Genomic DNA, 17,523 nt, shown 5'->3' with positions numbered 1-17,523 from the left:
GAGGCAGCAATGCTAACCACTGAGCCACTTGTCACTGTATCATGCCTGCATAGCTGTGACAATTTTAAAACACGCAACATTCTCTCTCTGATGTGATAGCAGCTGCTGCTGCTCCTGTGATATGTGGTCTTGATTTGCATCTGTTTGGCATTTGTGTACTTGTAATACTGATTGGGTTCTTGTTGGGTTCAAGCTCTATACATTCTGTTCTTAGCTGCTTTCCAGATGATTGATGACTTTAATGCAATGAGCACAAATTGAGTACTTTTGTTTTTTTTTTACAAAATGCAGATTTGATACCTACAAAAGCAAAGATGAAAGTAAACGGCTTGCTGAGTACCTGGACAGAGTCAAGGACGGCATGATCATTTCAGTAGCTGTAAATGATGAGGGATCAGCCAACCTGGATGACTTTGCCAAAAATGCGCTGTCAAAGCTGGGGAGCAAGTATTTCAGACACCTCGGATTCAGGTAAAACCTGTTAAAATGTGCACGTTTTTGAAAAAAGAAATCTTTAAATCATCATAAAGTGCTGCTTGGAGTGATCTTTAATCTAGTTGTCGGAATAATTTATGGCTTGGAAGTATATTGTTGTTCCTGCACCATCCCTGGGACAATATCCTGGAACCCCAACCCTAACAGCACTGTGTACGTACTTAAACCCTAAGGACTGGAGTCATTGTCAAAGGTGGATCACCTTCTAATTAAGAATGGGCAATGAGTGCTGGCGTAGCCAGCCATGCCTGCACATATGAAAGAGTAGGTTTTTAAAAGTCTTGTCTTGGCAATAAAGACACTTGGAAGCCATTCTCATCATCGAGACTCCCTTTAATAGAAGTCTAAATTTTCCCCACCATAGGATCTAACTGCCTTGAATTTTACTTGACATATTGTTGATTAGATTAGATTACTTACAGTGGGGAAACAGGCCCTTCGGCCCAACAAGTCCACACCGACCCGCCGAAGCCACCCAGACCCATTCCCCTACATTTACCCCTTCACCTAACACTATGGGCAATTTAGCATGGTCAGTTCACCTAACCTGCACACTTTTGGACTGTGGGAGGAAACCGGAGCACCCGGAGGAAACCCACACAGACACGGGGAGAATGTGCAAACTCCACACAGAGTTGCCTGAGGCTGGAATTAAACCCAGGTCTCTGGCACTGTGAGGTTTGAGGGGGTAGCATTCCTGTTGCGACCATGTGTAGTGTTTGGAGACTGAGGGATGGACTTTGTGGCTTTGTTCTTCTGGCGGCAAAGACTTACAGCAGAGGTGGGGGAGTTATCTGGGCGTTTCCTTTTCTTTGGCTGTTCCTTTTTATCTTTTTACTTATACTTCTGTTTTTAATCCTGTCTTTTGTATTCGAAGATGGCACCAGAGAATGGTGACTTGTACACTTTTTTTCTGTATTCTTGCACTTGAATACGTGTGACAATAAAAATCTAAATGCAAATAAATCTAAATTCCTTTGAATTAGAAGCCCTAATGATGAAGGAGCAGCACTCTGAAAGCTAGTGCTTTCAAATAACCCTGTTGGACTTTAACCTGTTATTGTGTGATTTTTAACTTTGTACACCCCAGTCCAACACCGGCTCCTCCAATTTGTGTTGTTAGTACTTGCTTACGGTGTAATGTGGCGTGTAGTAACCTCCACATCACCTACATTCAAGAACGTAGAGATACAATGCAATTGGACAGCGAGACCTGTGTAATCACATCATCAGAGAATTAGTGGTCTGTTGATGGGAGGCAATGTGACACCGAGTCGTGTTTAGTAAGGTTTAATAATTTAATTAACGTAATCCGATAGTTCCTATTCAGTGAGCTATTCAGAGATTAAATCAACCAGACTGGAAACGGAGCTGTAAGGCAGACCTTGCCCTTGCTAAAGATCTTTTCACTAACTGGACAGCATTATATTTAGTTATCTAAGCTTATGGAGCCAGAAGATGTGTCAAAACTGGAATCTAAATGCAGGCTAATATTCAGTGGTAGTATTCATATTTTCTTGTTTCAAATTTGAGGGCTATTTGAGAGAATTAGTTTCCAATGATTGCAAATATTTATTTTGACCTCGTAGTCTTAAGCAGCCTTTTGCCTTTGCCTACTTACAGTATGCCTTTAACAACAAACAATTTGGATTGAAGTTTCAGCTGTGGCTCTGCTGCTGCTGGTACTCTCTCCACTGAGTCAGAAGGAGCTGTGAGCTATCTGTATTTGCCAAGTTGAGCACATAAGCTGGGCTGGCACTCCAGTGTGGTACCAACAGAGTGCCACACTGTCTTCACTGAAGAAAATACAAATAACCTCCCAGGAGTACTGGAGATCCAAGGAACTATTGAGAATGAGGAACTGAAATAAATTCATGTTAGTGAAAATGTATCCCTGGAATATTAATGGGACTGAAAAATGATCAATCCGTTGAATTGATCCCAGAATATTGAAAGAGACAACTATAGAGATAATGGGTGTATTGGTGATCATCTTCTAAACGCTCTGGATTTTGGAACATTTTCTGCAGATTGGAAGGCAGCAAATATCCCACCATTTAAGTAAAAAAGGAGAATAAAAATTAGAAACTACAGACCTGACATCAGTTGTTGGACAATGCTGGAATCTGTTGTAACAGATATATTACAAACTGGGTACTTAGAAAACAATGGTAGGATTGGCAGAATCAACATGGGTTTATGAAAGGGAAATCACCCTTGACAAATTTCGAGGATGTAATGCACAGAATAGTTAAGGGGGAATCAGTGAATGAGGTATGTTTCTATTTTCAGAAGGCTAAGTTGTGCACAGTAAACAAATAAGAACACGTGATAAACTGGCACTGACTGTTAATGGACAGACAGCAGACCACAGGAACTACTGAGGTACTGCAAAGATTGGTGCTTGGGTCCAACTGTTCATCAGTGATTTGAACATGGGGACCAAATGTAAATTTCCATATTTGCTGATGACATTAATCTAGGTGGGAAGATGAGTTGTGAAGAGGATATAAAAAGGGTTTGAAGGAGATTGGATCAGAGTGATTGAGTGGGCAACAACACAGCAGATGGAATATAAATGCACTTTGATCAGGTTAAAAGCAAATGTGGAATATTTCTTAAATAGTGAGAGATTGGGAAGTGTAGATTGCTAATGGACTGGGGTGTCCTTGTTCATTAGTCACTGAAAGCTAACATACAGGTGCAGCAAGCAGATAGGAAGACTAATGAAATGTTGATCTTCACGGAAAGGGGACTTGAGTACAGGAGTAAAGAAGACTTGCCTGTATTTTTATGTAAAGCCTTGGGGAGACTACACTTGAAGTATTATGAAGAGTTTTGATCACCTTACCTAATGAAGGACATACTTACCAAAGAGGGAGTGCTGCAAAGGTTCTGCAGACTGATTCCTGGGAAGGCCAAATTGTCCTATGAGTAAAGTCAGCCTCGCATCTCTACATAGGTAATCTCATTGAAGGATACTAAATTTTTATAGGGTCCCAAAGAGGAAGGATGTTCCTCTAGCTTGGAGCTGGGATATAGAATCAGGGGACCCAACCTCAGGGTAAGTGGCAGACCTCTGTCATGGAAGTAAAAGATCCCATGGCATCAGTTGAAAATGAACAGGAAAGCTCCCCCTGGAAAATATTTGCACCTCAATCAACATGATAATAAAAGTACCAAGCATTTATTACATTTGTTTCTGGAATCTTGTTATACACAGATTGGCAGCTATGGTCCCTGTATTACAATAGTGACAACACTTAGAAAGTACTTCACTCTCTACAAGTGCTATGGAAATGTAAATGTTCTTTCCTTTTCAATTCAAAGGCATCCTTGGAGCTTCATCACAGTTAAAGGATCACCTGAGTCTTCCTCTGAAGATCACGTTATTTATCAAGGTAATTGAGAAGATATATTCTATGTTCTTCTTACAATCAACTTTGAAATGAGATTTTATAAACTGACAAATTCTGTTCAATTGTTGTCAAAAATCTAACACTGTATCAGTCAAATGTCAAGAAATCAAAACTATTATCGAACCTTTGTGAGACAAATTTGGAACAATGGTGGTTCAGTGGTTAGCGCCAGGGACCCGGGTTCGATTCCACCCTCTGGCGACTGTATGGTGTTTGCACATTCTCCTCGTGTCTGCCTGGGGTTCCTATGGGTGCTCCAGTTTCCTCCCATGATTCAAAAGTGTGCAGCTTTAGGAGGGTTGACCATGCTAAATTGCCCACAGTGTCCAGGGTGAGTAGTTTTGGTGAATTAGCCATGGGAAATGCTGGCTTATGAGGATAGGGGGTGAGTTGCTCTTCGGAGCATTGGGGCGGACTTGGGTCAAGTGGCCTGCTTTCACAATATAGGGATTCAATGAATATGTGCAATACTGTTTTGCAAATTATTAAAAAAATCTAGTAGCTAAGGAAAAAATCTGTAATAACTGAGCATGCTCAGCTGGAAAAGAACATTTATTAATGAACACCAAAATAGAGCAACAATTTGTGGTGTGCAAGGGCTCTGGGACAGACAGGTCTGCAGACCCATCCCTGGTCTGCTTTATCTACTTCTTTTTGTTTTTTCATTCATATCCAGAAAGTGCTCTTCCACACAACTGAACAGTTTTGTTCCCCCATCAGCAATTTCTTTTCATCTATTAACCTGTAAATCACCCATGTTTCCATAGAGTTATAGATAAAGATATATAGCATGGGAGTAGACCCTTTGGTCTAACACGTTCCTGCCAACCAGATATCCTAACCTAATCAGGTCCCATTTGCCAGCACTTGGCTCATTCCCTCCAAACCCTTCCTATTCATATACCCATCCAGATGCCTTTTAAATGCTGTAATTGTACCAGCCTCCACCACTTCCTCTGGCAGCTCATTCCATGCACGCGCTATCCTTTGTGTGAAAAAATTGTCCCTTAGATCCAGTTGAAGAATTTACAAGCAGAGCCCATTAAGGGAGGGGTAGGGGGGGACAGTGAAGGGGCTACATCCTAATTGAGTTGGAAGGAGCTGGGTCTTTTTTTTCTTGTCTTTAATTGAACCACTCAGTTGTTAAGGCACATTTCTGGAGCTGGTGGGACTGAACTCAGGCTTCCTGGCTCAGAGATAGAAAGACTATCACTGTGCCACAAGAGCAACTTGGGTTTGCTTGTTTTTCTTTCTAATCAACCTGTTCAGAGATGTTATTATAACCTCGGGAACAAATCGGGCTTGAATCTCAACCTCCTACCTCAGAGATCATCACTACACCAAGGGAGCCGTTCGGGGCTGCTTTAGATTTTTTTTTAGATTCCCTACAGTGTGGAAACAGGCCCTTCAGCCCAACAAGTCCAGACCGACCCTCCCTCCGAAGAGTAACCCACCCAGACCCATTCCCCTATATTTACCCCTGACTAATGCATCTAACTCTGTGGAAAAATTAGCATGGCCATCTCACCTAACCTGCACATCTTTGGATTGTGGGAGGGAATCGGAGCACCTGGAGGAAACCCACGCAGACACAGGGAGAATGTGCAAACTCCACACAGACATTTGCCTGAGGTTGGAATCAAACCCAGGTTCCTGGTGCTGCGAGGCAGCAGTGCTAACCACTGAGACACCGTGCCGCCCCCACAGATATCTTCTTATATCTGGAAATGTTATCATACACAATCAATCAACTTTCCCACCACCAAATCACCGTGATCTTTTTTTTGTTTTCAACTGTTAACCACCAACAGTGCAACCAATTAGAAATTTAGATGCAAAGTCCATTAGGGCGATGCAAATGATCCAAAGGGAGAGGGGGAGAGCGGGAAGCAATTAAATCAAAATGGAGTCGGAGCGGGAAAGAAAGTACTATATCCTTCACGGTGCCCACCTCTCTCCAAAGGCATTGAGAGCATTGATAGACATTGCATGCTGGGTCTGCTTTAATCACCCTGTTCAGGGACATTCTCACACACCTCTGGAGCAGGTGGGACTTGAACCCAGGCCTCCTGGCTCAGGTGATGAGTTCCAGTGGGGCTGGCAATTGCCTGTTACCAAGGGAGCTCATACTCAGCAAGCTCCACAAGGCAATTAATTAATAATTTTCCATGGACTTTATAGGGGTTATTACAAGGTCTAATAAGAATTCCCAAGGACGACACCAGACTGAAAGGATATACTTAAAAGGCTGAACAGAGTGGGACTTCATGCTCTGGAAAAGAGCAGGCTAAAGTGCAACCAAATAAAGACCTTTAAGAGGATAAAATGTGTGGCTTGATGTTTCCATTTCTGAGGTCCGTAAAGTATAATAGCTATTATTAAATGCAACAATCAAATTCTGGAGGGACGTTTGTCCAGACAGTGGGTTGAGTGTTGAAGTCTCTACCCCAAGAGCAAGTTACAGTCAATAGCACATGTGCATTTAATGGCAAAATACATGAGGGAGAAAGGAATATGAGGTTATGCTAATAATAGCATGGAGAAGGATAGAAGGAGGCTCATGAGGAGCATAAACACTAGTCTAAATCAATTAGACTAAATGGTCTAGACTCACCAGTTCTGAGATGCTCCGTATTACGATGCAAACATGTTGGCATTGAGGAGTGCAAAAATGTTTTGCACGGACAATGCCAGTATCGAGACGATATAATGGACCCTTCACTCTCAAATGCTGTAGATCAGATGCGCACTATTCTCTCTTCACTAAAGTGAATGACTTCTTGATGGTACATTATGGTTGGCCAAAGGCACCCCCTTCTGGTGAGACTCTGCAGTGGAAAGGTGCAGTCAGAAAATTTAGCTTTTAACCTACCAGTTTGATTTGGCACAAGTTTGATATAACCCTTGGGGAGTAACCTAAATGCAAAAGTAATGTTTGGATGGAGAGCGAACCTCCACGGACATTGAAGGTATTTGGCTCCAGAATATCTAGTGAAGAAATTTCATGGAGGAATTTATTTGTCACTAAAGTTTTACTTGGAAGAGCTAACATAATGGAAAATTTAGTTTTACATTTAAGAGCTAAACACACAATTTTGAGTGGAATGCGATTAATTTTGTTCATAATTCCACAGGAGCCAGAGGATCTGCTGCTGCAAAAGTGTTCAAACTATTCCACTCCCCTCACGGCAATCACTTCACTGTTGGTTCAACAAGTGAGTGGGTACAAGGTAAGATAGTTTCAATTTTACATTGTTCTATATTTCTGAACCAAACTTTATATTTCAAAGTCACTGATAATGACAGAACATGAACTGTTTCATTTATTATAGTATAGAAAATGTGAACAAGAGTGGGCCATTTGGCCCATCGAGCCTGCTCAGCCATTCAATATGATCATGGCTGATCTTTGATCTCAACACCACACACCCTTGCTAGAGCTAACAAATTGCCAAATAAGGTTGGGTTTCTGAGGTAAACTGAAAGCTGATGAAGGTCAACGTTGGAAAAAAAGCATCCTTTTTATCTGCATCCTCTTCATTATGGTAAGGTGCAAAGGCACTACTTTATAGCTGCCCAGAGGTGTGAGACATTGTTCAGGGGTACATTAGAACTCAGCCTTGGCTCAGTGGATAGGAAGAAGGTTATAGGTTCAAGTCCACCTTGAGGTGCATTGAGCATGTAGCCTACACTGATATTTCACTGCAGTACTGTGGAAGTACTGCACAGTTGGAGGGCCACCTTTCATAACAGACATCAAATCAGTGTTGAAGTTTAGATGCAAAAGACCCAAGGTGCCTTTGGAAGAAGAGCAGTGGCGCTCTCCTGGTTCCAAGTTATGCCTCCCACACTGTGTGTTTCAACTCTTATATCTAGCAAAAGAGTCAACTCTTAATAATAGTAAAACAATAATTTTAATTATTTAACACAATGAATACTAACAGAACAAAATAAATCATAAACTAACAATTTACACTACAAATGCTATCTTGCACTTTAACTTACCCCAGGATGATCATATACCACCACACTAGAACTCAGCCTCACTCCATGTGGTGATGGTCATTTGGTCTCCTCTCAATGGTCTCAGGGTGTCCTCTCTTCTCGGTGGTTATTCTTAAGTTACTGCTCCTAACGGTGGTGTTGCAGCGATTCTTATACTCCAAAGTCTTCACGCCCGTTTGGGAGGATCCTGAGTGTCTTCCAATAGATCAATCAGGCTCAGACACCCTGATCAATCAAACCCAACCAGGCATTGGCATGTTGATGGCAGGGTGGTCCTTTAGGCCTCCATTTCTGGAGGTGCTGTGTGCATGTAGCCACCTCCAAGTAAGGATGTGTGGCACCCCTGTGTCTGGTACGCACCCCAATGTTTCCAATCACCCTAAGGATGATGTCCATTGCCTGCATTCAAACCCAAATTTGGGTGTGTCTTGTACGTCTGTAGCTACCAGGTTAGTTGATGCCTGTCTGAATTCTGAACATGTTGATTAGCACAGTCACTGGTCAAGGCTGGGTTCCATTTCCCAGCATGCTTTAATCATTGATCATCTTTTGTAACTCCACGATAAGTTCACCATTTTCCATTGTAAGTTCATCATTTTGAGTGGGCTGTCCAGCCACATCACTTAACCAATGACAATAGAGCAAATTATCCACTGTTTAACCCATTGATGGCTTTAGGATCCTGCTATCCACAAATTGGCTGTTACATTTTTCTATAGTAAAGCACATGCTGAGGTAATCAAAGACATTTTTGAAATGTGGTAACTTTATTAGATAAAGTCACTGTGTCCACCTCCAAATTCCAACAAATATCCGTGTGATAGAAACCAGATTGACAACAAACATAAACATTGTGAAGGTGAACCAAAGAGGCAGGAGCACACTGGAGGCAATGAAATTAATACAGTCATTGGATTGTGGTCTTCAGGAGGTTATTCACTATGATTCCCAGGAGGTCATATTGAAAAATATGTTGAACAGTAGCAGCAACAATATGCACATGGCTGGATTTTCATCTTTGAGGCCGGAATTGGGAATCAGAGGAATTCTGGATATGACAATCTGCCTCTTGCCACCTCTATCCACTGTTATTTGAGCTGTTGGGTGGCAAGAATGACCTGGAGTCAGGCATGATGCCAGAGATAGACATGGATTAAAGCCAATCCAGCAATCTTAAATGCCCACATCTATTTGCTGAGCCAATGAAGATGTGTGAGCCGCTCAGCCCTCATGGCCCCAACCCCTCACCCACTATACATCCCCACTTTCAATACCTTCCTCTAACTCCCCTATTCCTCACTCAAGCCCATACCCCTCCATACCACCCAAAGCATTGTGACTTATCACTATACCACAATGACATATCCCATACCACTCCCAAAGCTCATACTACACCAAACCCTTCACGTGAACAGGAGTAGGCTGCTTGGCCTCTCATGCTTTCTCCACCAATCAGTAAGATCCTGGCTGATCTGATTACCCACTTTCCTGATAAGCACCATCCTACCAACATCCCTGCCAACTCCCCCACCCCTAACAATGCACACAACCCTCATACCCCATACTACTGTGACCTCACACTGCACCGCCTCCATACAACACCAATCTGCCCAATGTCACTCCAACCTATTAATTAAACAGAACTCACGGCCCTACAAGAATATTTGGAAGTCTTCGAAAACTATAAATCTTTCTGATCTGTAGATGAGACTGTTCTGCCCAGAGTTGGTATTTGTTGAAGTGAGAGGGTTTAAGTGAAGACATGTTGAATACCTCATTGTCAAATCTTAAGGCCTCCCAGCCTCTTTTCGTGCTAATATTTGTTTGCTTGTTTCACCTGCTTAGATTTTGAAGAGTTAAAAGTTTGGAGGAACTGCTTTGTGGTACTGTTGACTGATCTTTGGATCTCTTCCCTGATTCTTTGTAAAATGCATCTCTTTAAATTAGTCATATATCACTTTTTTATCATCTGTCCCCTTCACAATTTAGGATCTGATCTCATTTATAGGTCATAAGGCAGTCTCTTGCCTCTCTTCTGAAAAGTGTTGTGGTCCACACTGGGACAAACAACATAGGTAAGGCTAGGAAGGAGGACCTGTTTGGGTATTATCAAGCACTCGGAACAAAATTAAGGAACCAAGTCCTCAAGGGATATAATCTCCAGATTACTGCCTGAGCCATGTGCAAATTGGCTTAGGGATAAGAAAATTAGGGAAGTAAACCTGTGGCTAAAGGAGTGATGTGAGAAAGATGGGTTCCATTTCATGGAGCATTGGCATCAGTTTTGGAACAGGAGGGATCTGTACCGATGGGACGATCTCCACCTGAACCGACCTGGAACAAGTGCTTTAGGGAAAAGGATAAATAGGGTGATCACCAGGACTTTAAATTTGTGAGTTGGGGGGAAGGGCAGAGGAAAATGATAGGAAGTAAGGTGGTAAATAAAAAGGAAAGTAGCAGGTTAGAATGTGCACAGGAGGGTTTAACTACATGGCAGACTATGAAAGAAGTAAAAAGGAAGGATAATTCAGGAAATTTTGTTATTGGAGATGTTTGAATTCATAAAGAGGGTACAAAAACATGCATAAGGGCACTTTACCCGAATGGTCAAAGCATTCGAAACAAGGTAGATGAGTTAATGGCACAAACCGTCCCGAGTAAGTGTGATTTAGCAGCCATTATGGAGACATGGTTGTCGGATGGTCGTGACTGGGAATTAAATATCCAGGGGTATCAGACTATACAGAAGGAAGATAGAGAGGTAAGGGAGGTGGTGTAGCTCTGATATTTAAGGACGACATCAGGATGGTGGTGAGAGATGATATAGTGGTCCTGTGGAGAATAAGGTTGAATCCATTTGGGTGGAAAAGGTCACAGAAAGCCACAAAAAGAGCTATAAGGAAAAGTAAGATAGATTATGAGAAAAAAACTAGCTCAGCATATAAAGACAGATAGCAAAATTTTCTTTAAATATATAAAACAAAAAAGAGTGGCTAAAGTGAACATTGGTCCTTTAGAGGATGAGAAGGGGGATTTAGTCATGGGATATAATGAAATGGCTGAGACATTGAACTGGTATTTTGTGTTGGTCTTCACAGTGGAGGACACTAATAACATAGGAGAAAGTGAAGACTGCAGATGCTGGAGATCAGAGTCGAGAGTCTAGTGCTGGAAAAGCACTGCAGGTCAGGCAGCTCCCCCACCTTCATCTACCTATTGCATCCTCAGCTACCATCCCCCCAGCACCACCCCCCTCCCATTTATCTCTCAGCCTCTCGGCTCACAAGGCTCATCGCTGATGAAGGGCTTATGCCCAAAACGTTGATTCTCCTGCTCCTCGGATGCTGCCTGACCTTCTGTGCTTTTCCAGCACCACACTCTTGACACGAATAACATGCCAGTAATTGACAAAGTAAGAAAGGTAGGTGAACAATCATTATCATGAAAGAGGTAGCGTTGGGCAAGCTCATGGATCCAAGAGCAGACAGGTCTTCTGGCCCTGATGGAATGCATCCCAGGGTACTAAAATAGGTGGTGGGAGAAATAGCAAATGCACTTGCGATAATTTTCCAAAATTCACTGGACTGTGGGGCAGTTCCACCAGATTACAAAACAGCAAATGTGATGCCACTGTTTAAGAAGGGAGGTATACAAAAGATGAGGAATTATAGACCAGTTAGGCTTAACTTTTGTAGTGGGGAAAATGCTTGAGTCTATTATTAAGGATGAAATAGCAAGACAGCTAGACAGAAATTGTTCTGTTGGGCAGATACTGCACAGGTTCATGCTTAATTAATATTCTGGAATTCTATGAAGACATTACCAACATGCTAGACAATGGGTACCCAGTAAATGTGGTGTATCTAGATTTCCAAAAGACTTTCGACAAGGTGCTGCACAAAAGGCTGCTGCTTAAGATAATGATGTAAGGTGTTGTGGGCAATGCATTAGCCTGGATAGAGGATTGGTTAACCAACAGGAAACAAAGAGTGGAAAATAATGAGTGCTATTCTGGTTGGCAATCAGTGACTAGTGGTGTGCCTCAGGTATCAGTGTTGAGACCACAATTACTCACAATTTACATAGATCATTTGGAGTTGGGGACCATATGTAGTGTAACAAAGTTTGCAGGTGACACTAAGATGTGTGGTAGAGCAAAGTGTGCAGAGGACTGGGAAACTTTGCAAAGGGACATAAATAGTGGGCAAAGGTCTGGTAGATGGAGTACAATAAATATGAAGTCATCCATTTCAGTAGGAATAACAGTAAAAGGACTTCTACTTGAATGGTAAGAAATTGCAGCATGCAACTGTGCAGAGAGACCTGGGTGTCCTTGTGCATGAATCACAGAAGGTTGGTCTGTTGATGAAACAGGTAATTAAGAAGGCAAATAGAATTTTGTCCTTTCTTGCTAAAGGGATTGAGTTTGAAAGCAGGGAGGTTATGTTGCAGCGTATAGGGTGCTAGTGAGGTCACACCTGGAGTACTGTGTACAGTTTTACTCCCCTTACTTGATAAAGGATGTACTGGCACTAGATGGGATGCAGAGAAGGTTCACTAGGTTGATTTAGAATTACAGGGGTTGGCTTATGAAGTGAGACTGAATAGATTGGGTTTATATTCATTGGAATTTAGAAGAATTAGGGAGGATCTTGTAGAAACATATAAAATTATGAAGGTAATAGAGAGACATAGAGAGGATATTTCCACTGGGACTAGGACAAGAGGGCATAGCCTCAAAAAAAGGGGAGCAGATTTAGGACTGAAATGAGAAGGAACTTTTTCACCCTCAGGGTTATGAATCTATGGAATTCCCTGCCCAGTGAAGTAGTTTAAGCTTCCTCAATAAAAGCCTTTAGAGCTAAGATAGATAATTTTTTGAACAGTAAAGGAATTAAAGGTTATGGTGAGAGGGTGGGTGAGTGGAGCTGAGGCCTTGAAAAGATCAGCCACGATCTTATTGAATGGGGGAGCAGGCTCGATGGGCCAGGTGGCCTACTCCTGCTCCTAGTTCTTATGTTCTTATATTCTTTCTCTCCTGAAGTCACTTGGCATTTTTGTAAATAGCATACCGTTCCCAATTTATTTGACATTTTTAACTGTTAAGTTTCAAAAAGTTACATGAAAAACTTTGTTACTTCTTCAAAAAACTCAATAAAGAGGATTGATGAGGGCAGAGTGGTAGGTGTGATCTATAAAGACTTCAGTAAGGCGTTCAACAAGGTTCCCCATGGGAGACTGGTTAACAAGGTTAGATCTCGCGGAATACAGGGAGAACTAGCTATTTGGATACAGAACTGGCTCAAGGTAGAAGACAGAGGGTGGGAGTAGAGGGTTGTTTTTCAGACTGGAGGCCTGTGACCAGTGGAGTGCTGGTTCCTCTACTTTTCATCATTTATGTAAATGATTTGGATGTGAGCACAGGAAGTACAGTTAGTAAGTTTGCAGGTGACACCAAAATTGGAGGTGCAGTGGACAGTGAAGAAGGTCGGATTATAACAGGATCTTGACCAGATGGGCCAATGGGCTGAGAAGTGGCAGATGGAGTTTAATTCAGATAAATGAGAGGTGCTGCATTTTGGGAAGGCAAATCTTAGCAGGACTTATACACTTAATGGTAAGGTCCTAGGGAGCGTTGCTGGACAAAGAGACCTTGGAGTGCAGGTTCATAGCTCCTTGAAAGTGGAGTCACAGGTAGATAGGATAGTGAAGAATACGTTTGGATGCTTTCCTTTATTGGTCAGAGTATTGAGTACAGGAGTTGGGAGGTCATGTTGCAGCTGTACAGGACATTGGTTAGGCCACTGTTGGAATATTGCGTGCAATTCTGGTCTCCTTCCTACCATAACATAAAGATGTTGTGAAACTTGAAAGGGTTCAGAAAAGATTTGCAAGGATCTTGCCAGGGTTGGAGGATTTGAGCTACAGGGAGAGGCTGAAGGGACTAGGAATGTTTTCCCTGGAGCGTCAAAGACTGAGGGGTGACCCTATAGAGGTTTACAAAACTATGAGGGGCATGGATAGGATAAATAGACAAAGTCTTTTCCTTGGGGTGGGGGAGTCCAGAACTAGAGGGCATAGGTTTAGGGTGAGAGGGGAAAGATATAAAAGAGACCTAAGGGGCACCTTTTTCACACAGAGTGGTATGTGTATGGAATGAGCTGCCAGAGGAAGTGGTGGAGCTGGTACATTTGCAACATTTAAAAGGCATCTGGATGGGTATATGAATAGGAAGGGTTGGAGGGTTATGGGCTGGGTGCTGGCAGGCGGGACTAGAGTGGGTTGGGATATCTGGTCGGCATGGACGGGTTGGACCGAAGGGTCTGTTTCCATGCTGTACATCTCTATGACTACATGACTCCAAATCCTCTACAACCCAAGAATTAACCAAATCGTCCATTTTACAACTCTCTCGATCCATAAATATATTTGTTTCTAATATTAAATTAGTCTGTTCACTGATCTATTTACACTATGCTTGATTGATTAATTCAGGTTTAGCCTCTGAAAGGCCTGAGAAGCTAGAGCTCTGAGAATATGTGGAAATATGTGTGGAATAGTTGAGCTACTTCAAAGCACTGCAATAAATCAATTGTAGATTTAGGATTTTCTGCTAGCCTTGAGGTAAAATATGCAACAAACCAGCAAATATGCAAGAAAGAACATGTTTCTTAGTTGAGTGTCAGGTAGCTGAATATATTCTAATGGTGCTAACAGCTGGTCAGGATATAGCTTGTAAGAACAGCTCCACATTGACCTAAAGATTCCAGCTGGACATATAGGAGTGTAAAACTAGAAATACTCCTTCATTCATTGGTTTGTGGAAACCTGACACTTTTCCCAAAAATGCTGCGGATGCCGGATCTATTCAGTTTGCAAACCACGATTGAAAAATCTTTGGGGAAGTCTGTCATGGGGTGTGGAACAAATGGGGTTGAGGCACAGATCACTCAGGATCCAACTGATTGGCAGAACTAGCTCGAGAAGGAGGAAGTAAGGACTGCAGATGCTGGAAGTCAGAGTTGGAGTGTGGTGCTGGAAAAGCACAGCAGGTCAGGCAGCATTCGACCTATTCCCAAAACCTCGATTCTCCTGCTCCTCAGATGCTGCTGGACCTGTTGTGCTTTTCCAGAACTAGCTCAAGAAGCTGAATAGCCTCCTTTTTCTCGCTGTCTCGTGGTAGCTGGATGTATTGGGGCAGCATGGTGGCTCAGTTGAGAACACTGCTGCCTCACAGCACCAGGGATTGGGTTCGATTCCAGCCTCAGGTGACTATCTGTGTGGAGTTTGCACATTCTCCCCGTGTCTGCGTGGGTTTGCTCTGGTTTTGCTCTGGTTTTCTCTACAGTCCAAAGATGTGCAGGTTAGGGTGGATTGGCCGTGCTAAATTGCCCGTAGTGTCCAGGGGTGTTTAGGTGGATTAGCCATGGGAGATGTCAAGCTGCAGGGATAGCGTGGGATGGTCTTCAGAGGGTCAATGCGGAATTGTTGGGCTGACTGACCTGTTTCTACACTGTAGGGATTCTATTATACTGTTCGAGAAAGTAAACCACTCGTGCTCTTGTTTAGCAATAGAGCTTCTGCCTTTCCCTTAGTGTTAAAAAAAATCAGAGATTAAAAAGAATCTGCTGACTGCAAACACAATTATTCAGTTTAAAACGCCACGGATGCATGTTCAACTCACTGTCATTCATCTTAATGTTCACTGACAATGCAAAACATATTGCAAAACCTCAGGCATAATTTTCTCTCAAAATTCTGTTCTTGCTGCTTCAAAGCTACAGGGTTTTAACGACTTCAAGCTTAAATGTTTCTTGTTTTGGGTTGTTTTCCATTGAATTGGCGTTCAGTCCTTGGCCTGATTATAAAGTTTGCAGCTAGTGTGAAGAGGATTGCAGCAATTAACTGCTAACAAATTGTTTGCTAAACTTCAGAATGGCAGGGCTGATTGTGGTTATGTAACTAGTGTAGGAGAATTGTTTAGATTAGATTAAATTCCCTACAGTATGGAAACAGGCCCTTCGGCCCAACAAATCCACACCAACCCTCCGAAGAGTAACCCACCCAAATCCATTCCCCGACATTTATTCCTGACTAATGCACCTAACCCACACATCCCTGAACACAATGGGCAATTTAGCATGACCAACTCACCTGACCTGCACGTCTTTGGATTGTGGGAGGAAATCGGAGCACCGGTGGCCCGATTTGTTTCACGATTGTCGCACTGAATGACACTTCAAAATGTTGTCTTTTTAGATTCAAGTTTGACTGAAACAACAACTCAAAGCTGGTTGGATCAGAATTGAAGCAATAATGAGGCCAAGATTCTATATTAATTGCAATAACACAAATGGCCAGTGCACATTGAGAACATTGAGATTGATGTAATGTGCAGGCAATCATTTCACACTCAGCACGGTCCTTGTCAAATTTCACCCATTAAAGTGTCCATCATTCCACTGTCTTCAACATTCTGATGTTCCTTGTCTGTAGATGTGGAGTGGACCGAATGGTTTAACCGGGATGATGAGCGAGGATCGGGAGACTGGGAAAAACTGTCTGACTTGAGAGTTGCATTTCCTGGGAAAATCTGTGAGAGTCCAATCGATATTCAGGTAAACAGCAATACAGGTTATTTCTCAGGACAGTACCCCGTAAAGGTCAATCTATATACGAGTTAACCCTCAGAACTGTACTTTGTAAAGCTCAATTGATAGACAGCTTTACCAGATGTACCCCATAAAGATCAGTAAATATATATATATGTTAACCTCAGGGCGATCAATATACAGGCAAATCAAGGTCGATACCGTAAAACATCAATTAATATGAAGTTAAACTAACGACTATGCCTGAAAATATCGATTAATATACAGGTAAACCAAAAGCTATGGCTGAAAATCAGGTGAGGCAAAGATTATGCCCGAAAGGGTCAATTGATATACAGGTTAACCAAGGACTGTACCACATAAAGGTCAATCAATGTACGGATTACCCCTCAGGACTTAATGGACATTCAAGTTAACCCTCAGACCTGTACCCCATATAAATCAATCAATATGCAGGCAAACTAAAGTCTATGCCAGAAAACATCAATAACATGCAGATAAGCAACGCCTGTACCCTACGAGTTTAAATTCTTTGAATGGAGGCTGAACAGTTTTATCACTCATGGCAAGTTCATTTTGTTCGACAAGGTTCCCCATGGGAGACTGATTAGCAAGGTTAAATCTCATGGAATACAGGGAGAACTAGCCATTTGGATACAGAACTGGCTCAAAGGTAGAAGACAGAGGGTGGTGGTGGAGGTTTGTTTTTCAGACTGGAGGCCTGTGACCAGTGGAGTGCCACAAGGATCGGTGCTGGGTCCTCTACTTTTTGTCATTTACATAAATGATTTGGATGTGAGCATAAGAGGTACAGTTAGTAAGTTTGCAGATGACACCAAAATTGGAGGTGTAGTGGACAGCGAAGAGGGTTGCCTCAGATTACAACAGGATCTGGACCAGATGGACCAATGGGCTGAGAAGTGGCAGATGGAGTTTAATTCAGATAAATGTGAGGTGCTGCATTTTGGGAAAGCAAACCTTAGCAGGATTTA

At 42.4% G+C, this 17,523-nt stretch overlaps 1 protein-coding gene across 2 annotated transcripts in view; it reads left to right on the top strand.

Annotated features, from left to right (window-relative positions):
- LOC140468795 (cell migration-inducing and hyaluronan-binding protein-like) overlaps window positions 1-17,523 on the top strand; it is a 258,752-nt gene that overhangs the window by 134,561 nt on the left and 106,668 nt on the right. For both annotated transcript variants that reach the window (XM_072564819.1, XM_072564818.1), the window contains exons 6-9: window positions 292-471; window positions 3,826-3,896; window positions 7,049-7,144; window positions 16,416-16,537. In XM_072564819.1, coding sequence (XP_072420920.1) covers window positions 292-471; window positions 3,826-3,896; window positions 7,049-7,144; window positions 16,416-16,537 — 469 coding nt within the window. The remainder of the gene's footprint in view (window positions 1-291; window positions 472-3,825; window positions 3,897-7,048; window positions 7,145-16,415; window positions 16,538-17,523) is intronic.

This window comes from Chiloscyllium punctatum, chromosome 48 (genome assembly GCF_047496795.1).
Source record: "Chiloscyllium punctatum isolate Juve2018m chromosome 48, sChiPun1.3, whole genome shotgun sequence".
Classification (NCBI taxonomy): domain Eukaryota; kingdom Metazoa; phylum Chordata; class Chondrichthyes; order Orectolobiformes; family Hemiscylliidae; genus Chiloscyllium; species Chiloscyllium punctatum.
Note: the sequence above shows the minus strand (reverse complement) of the source record. Positions and strands in the feature narration are given on the sequence as shown.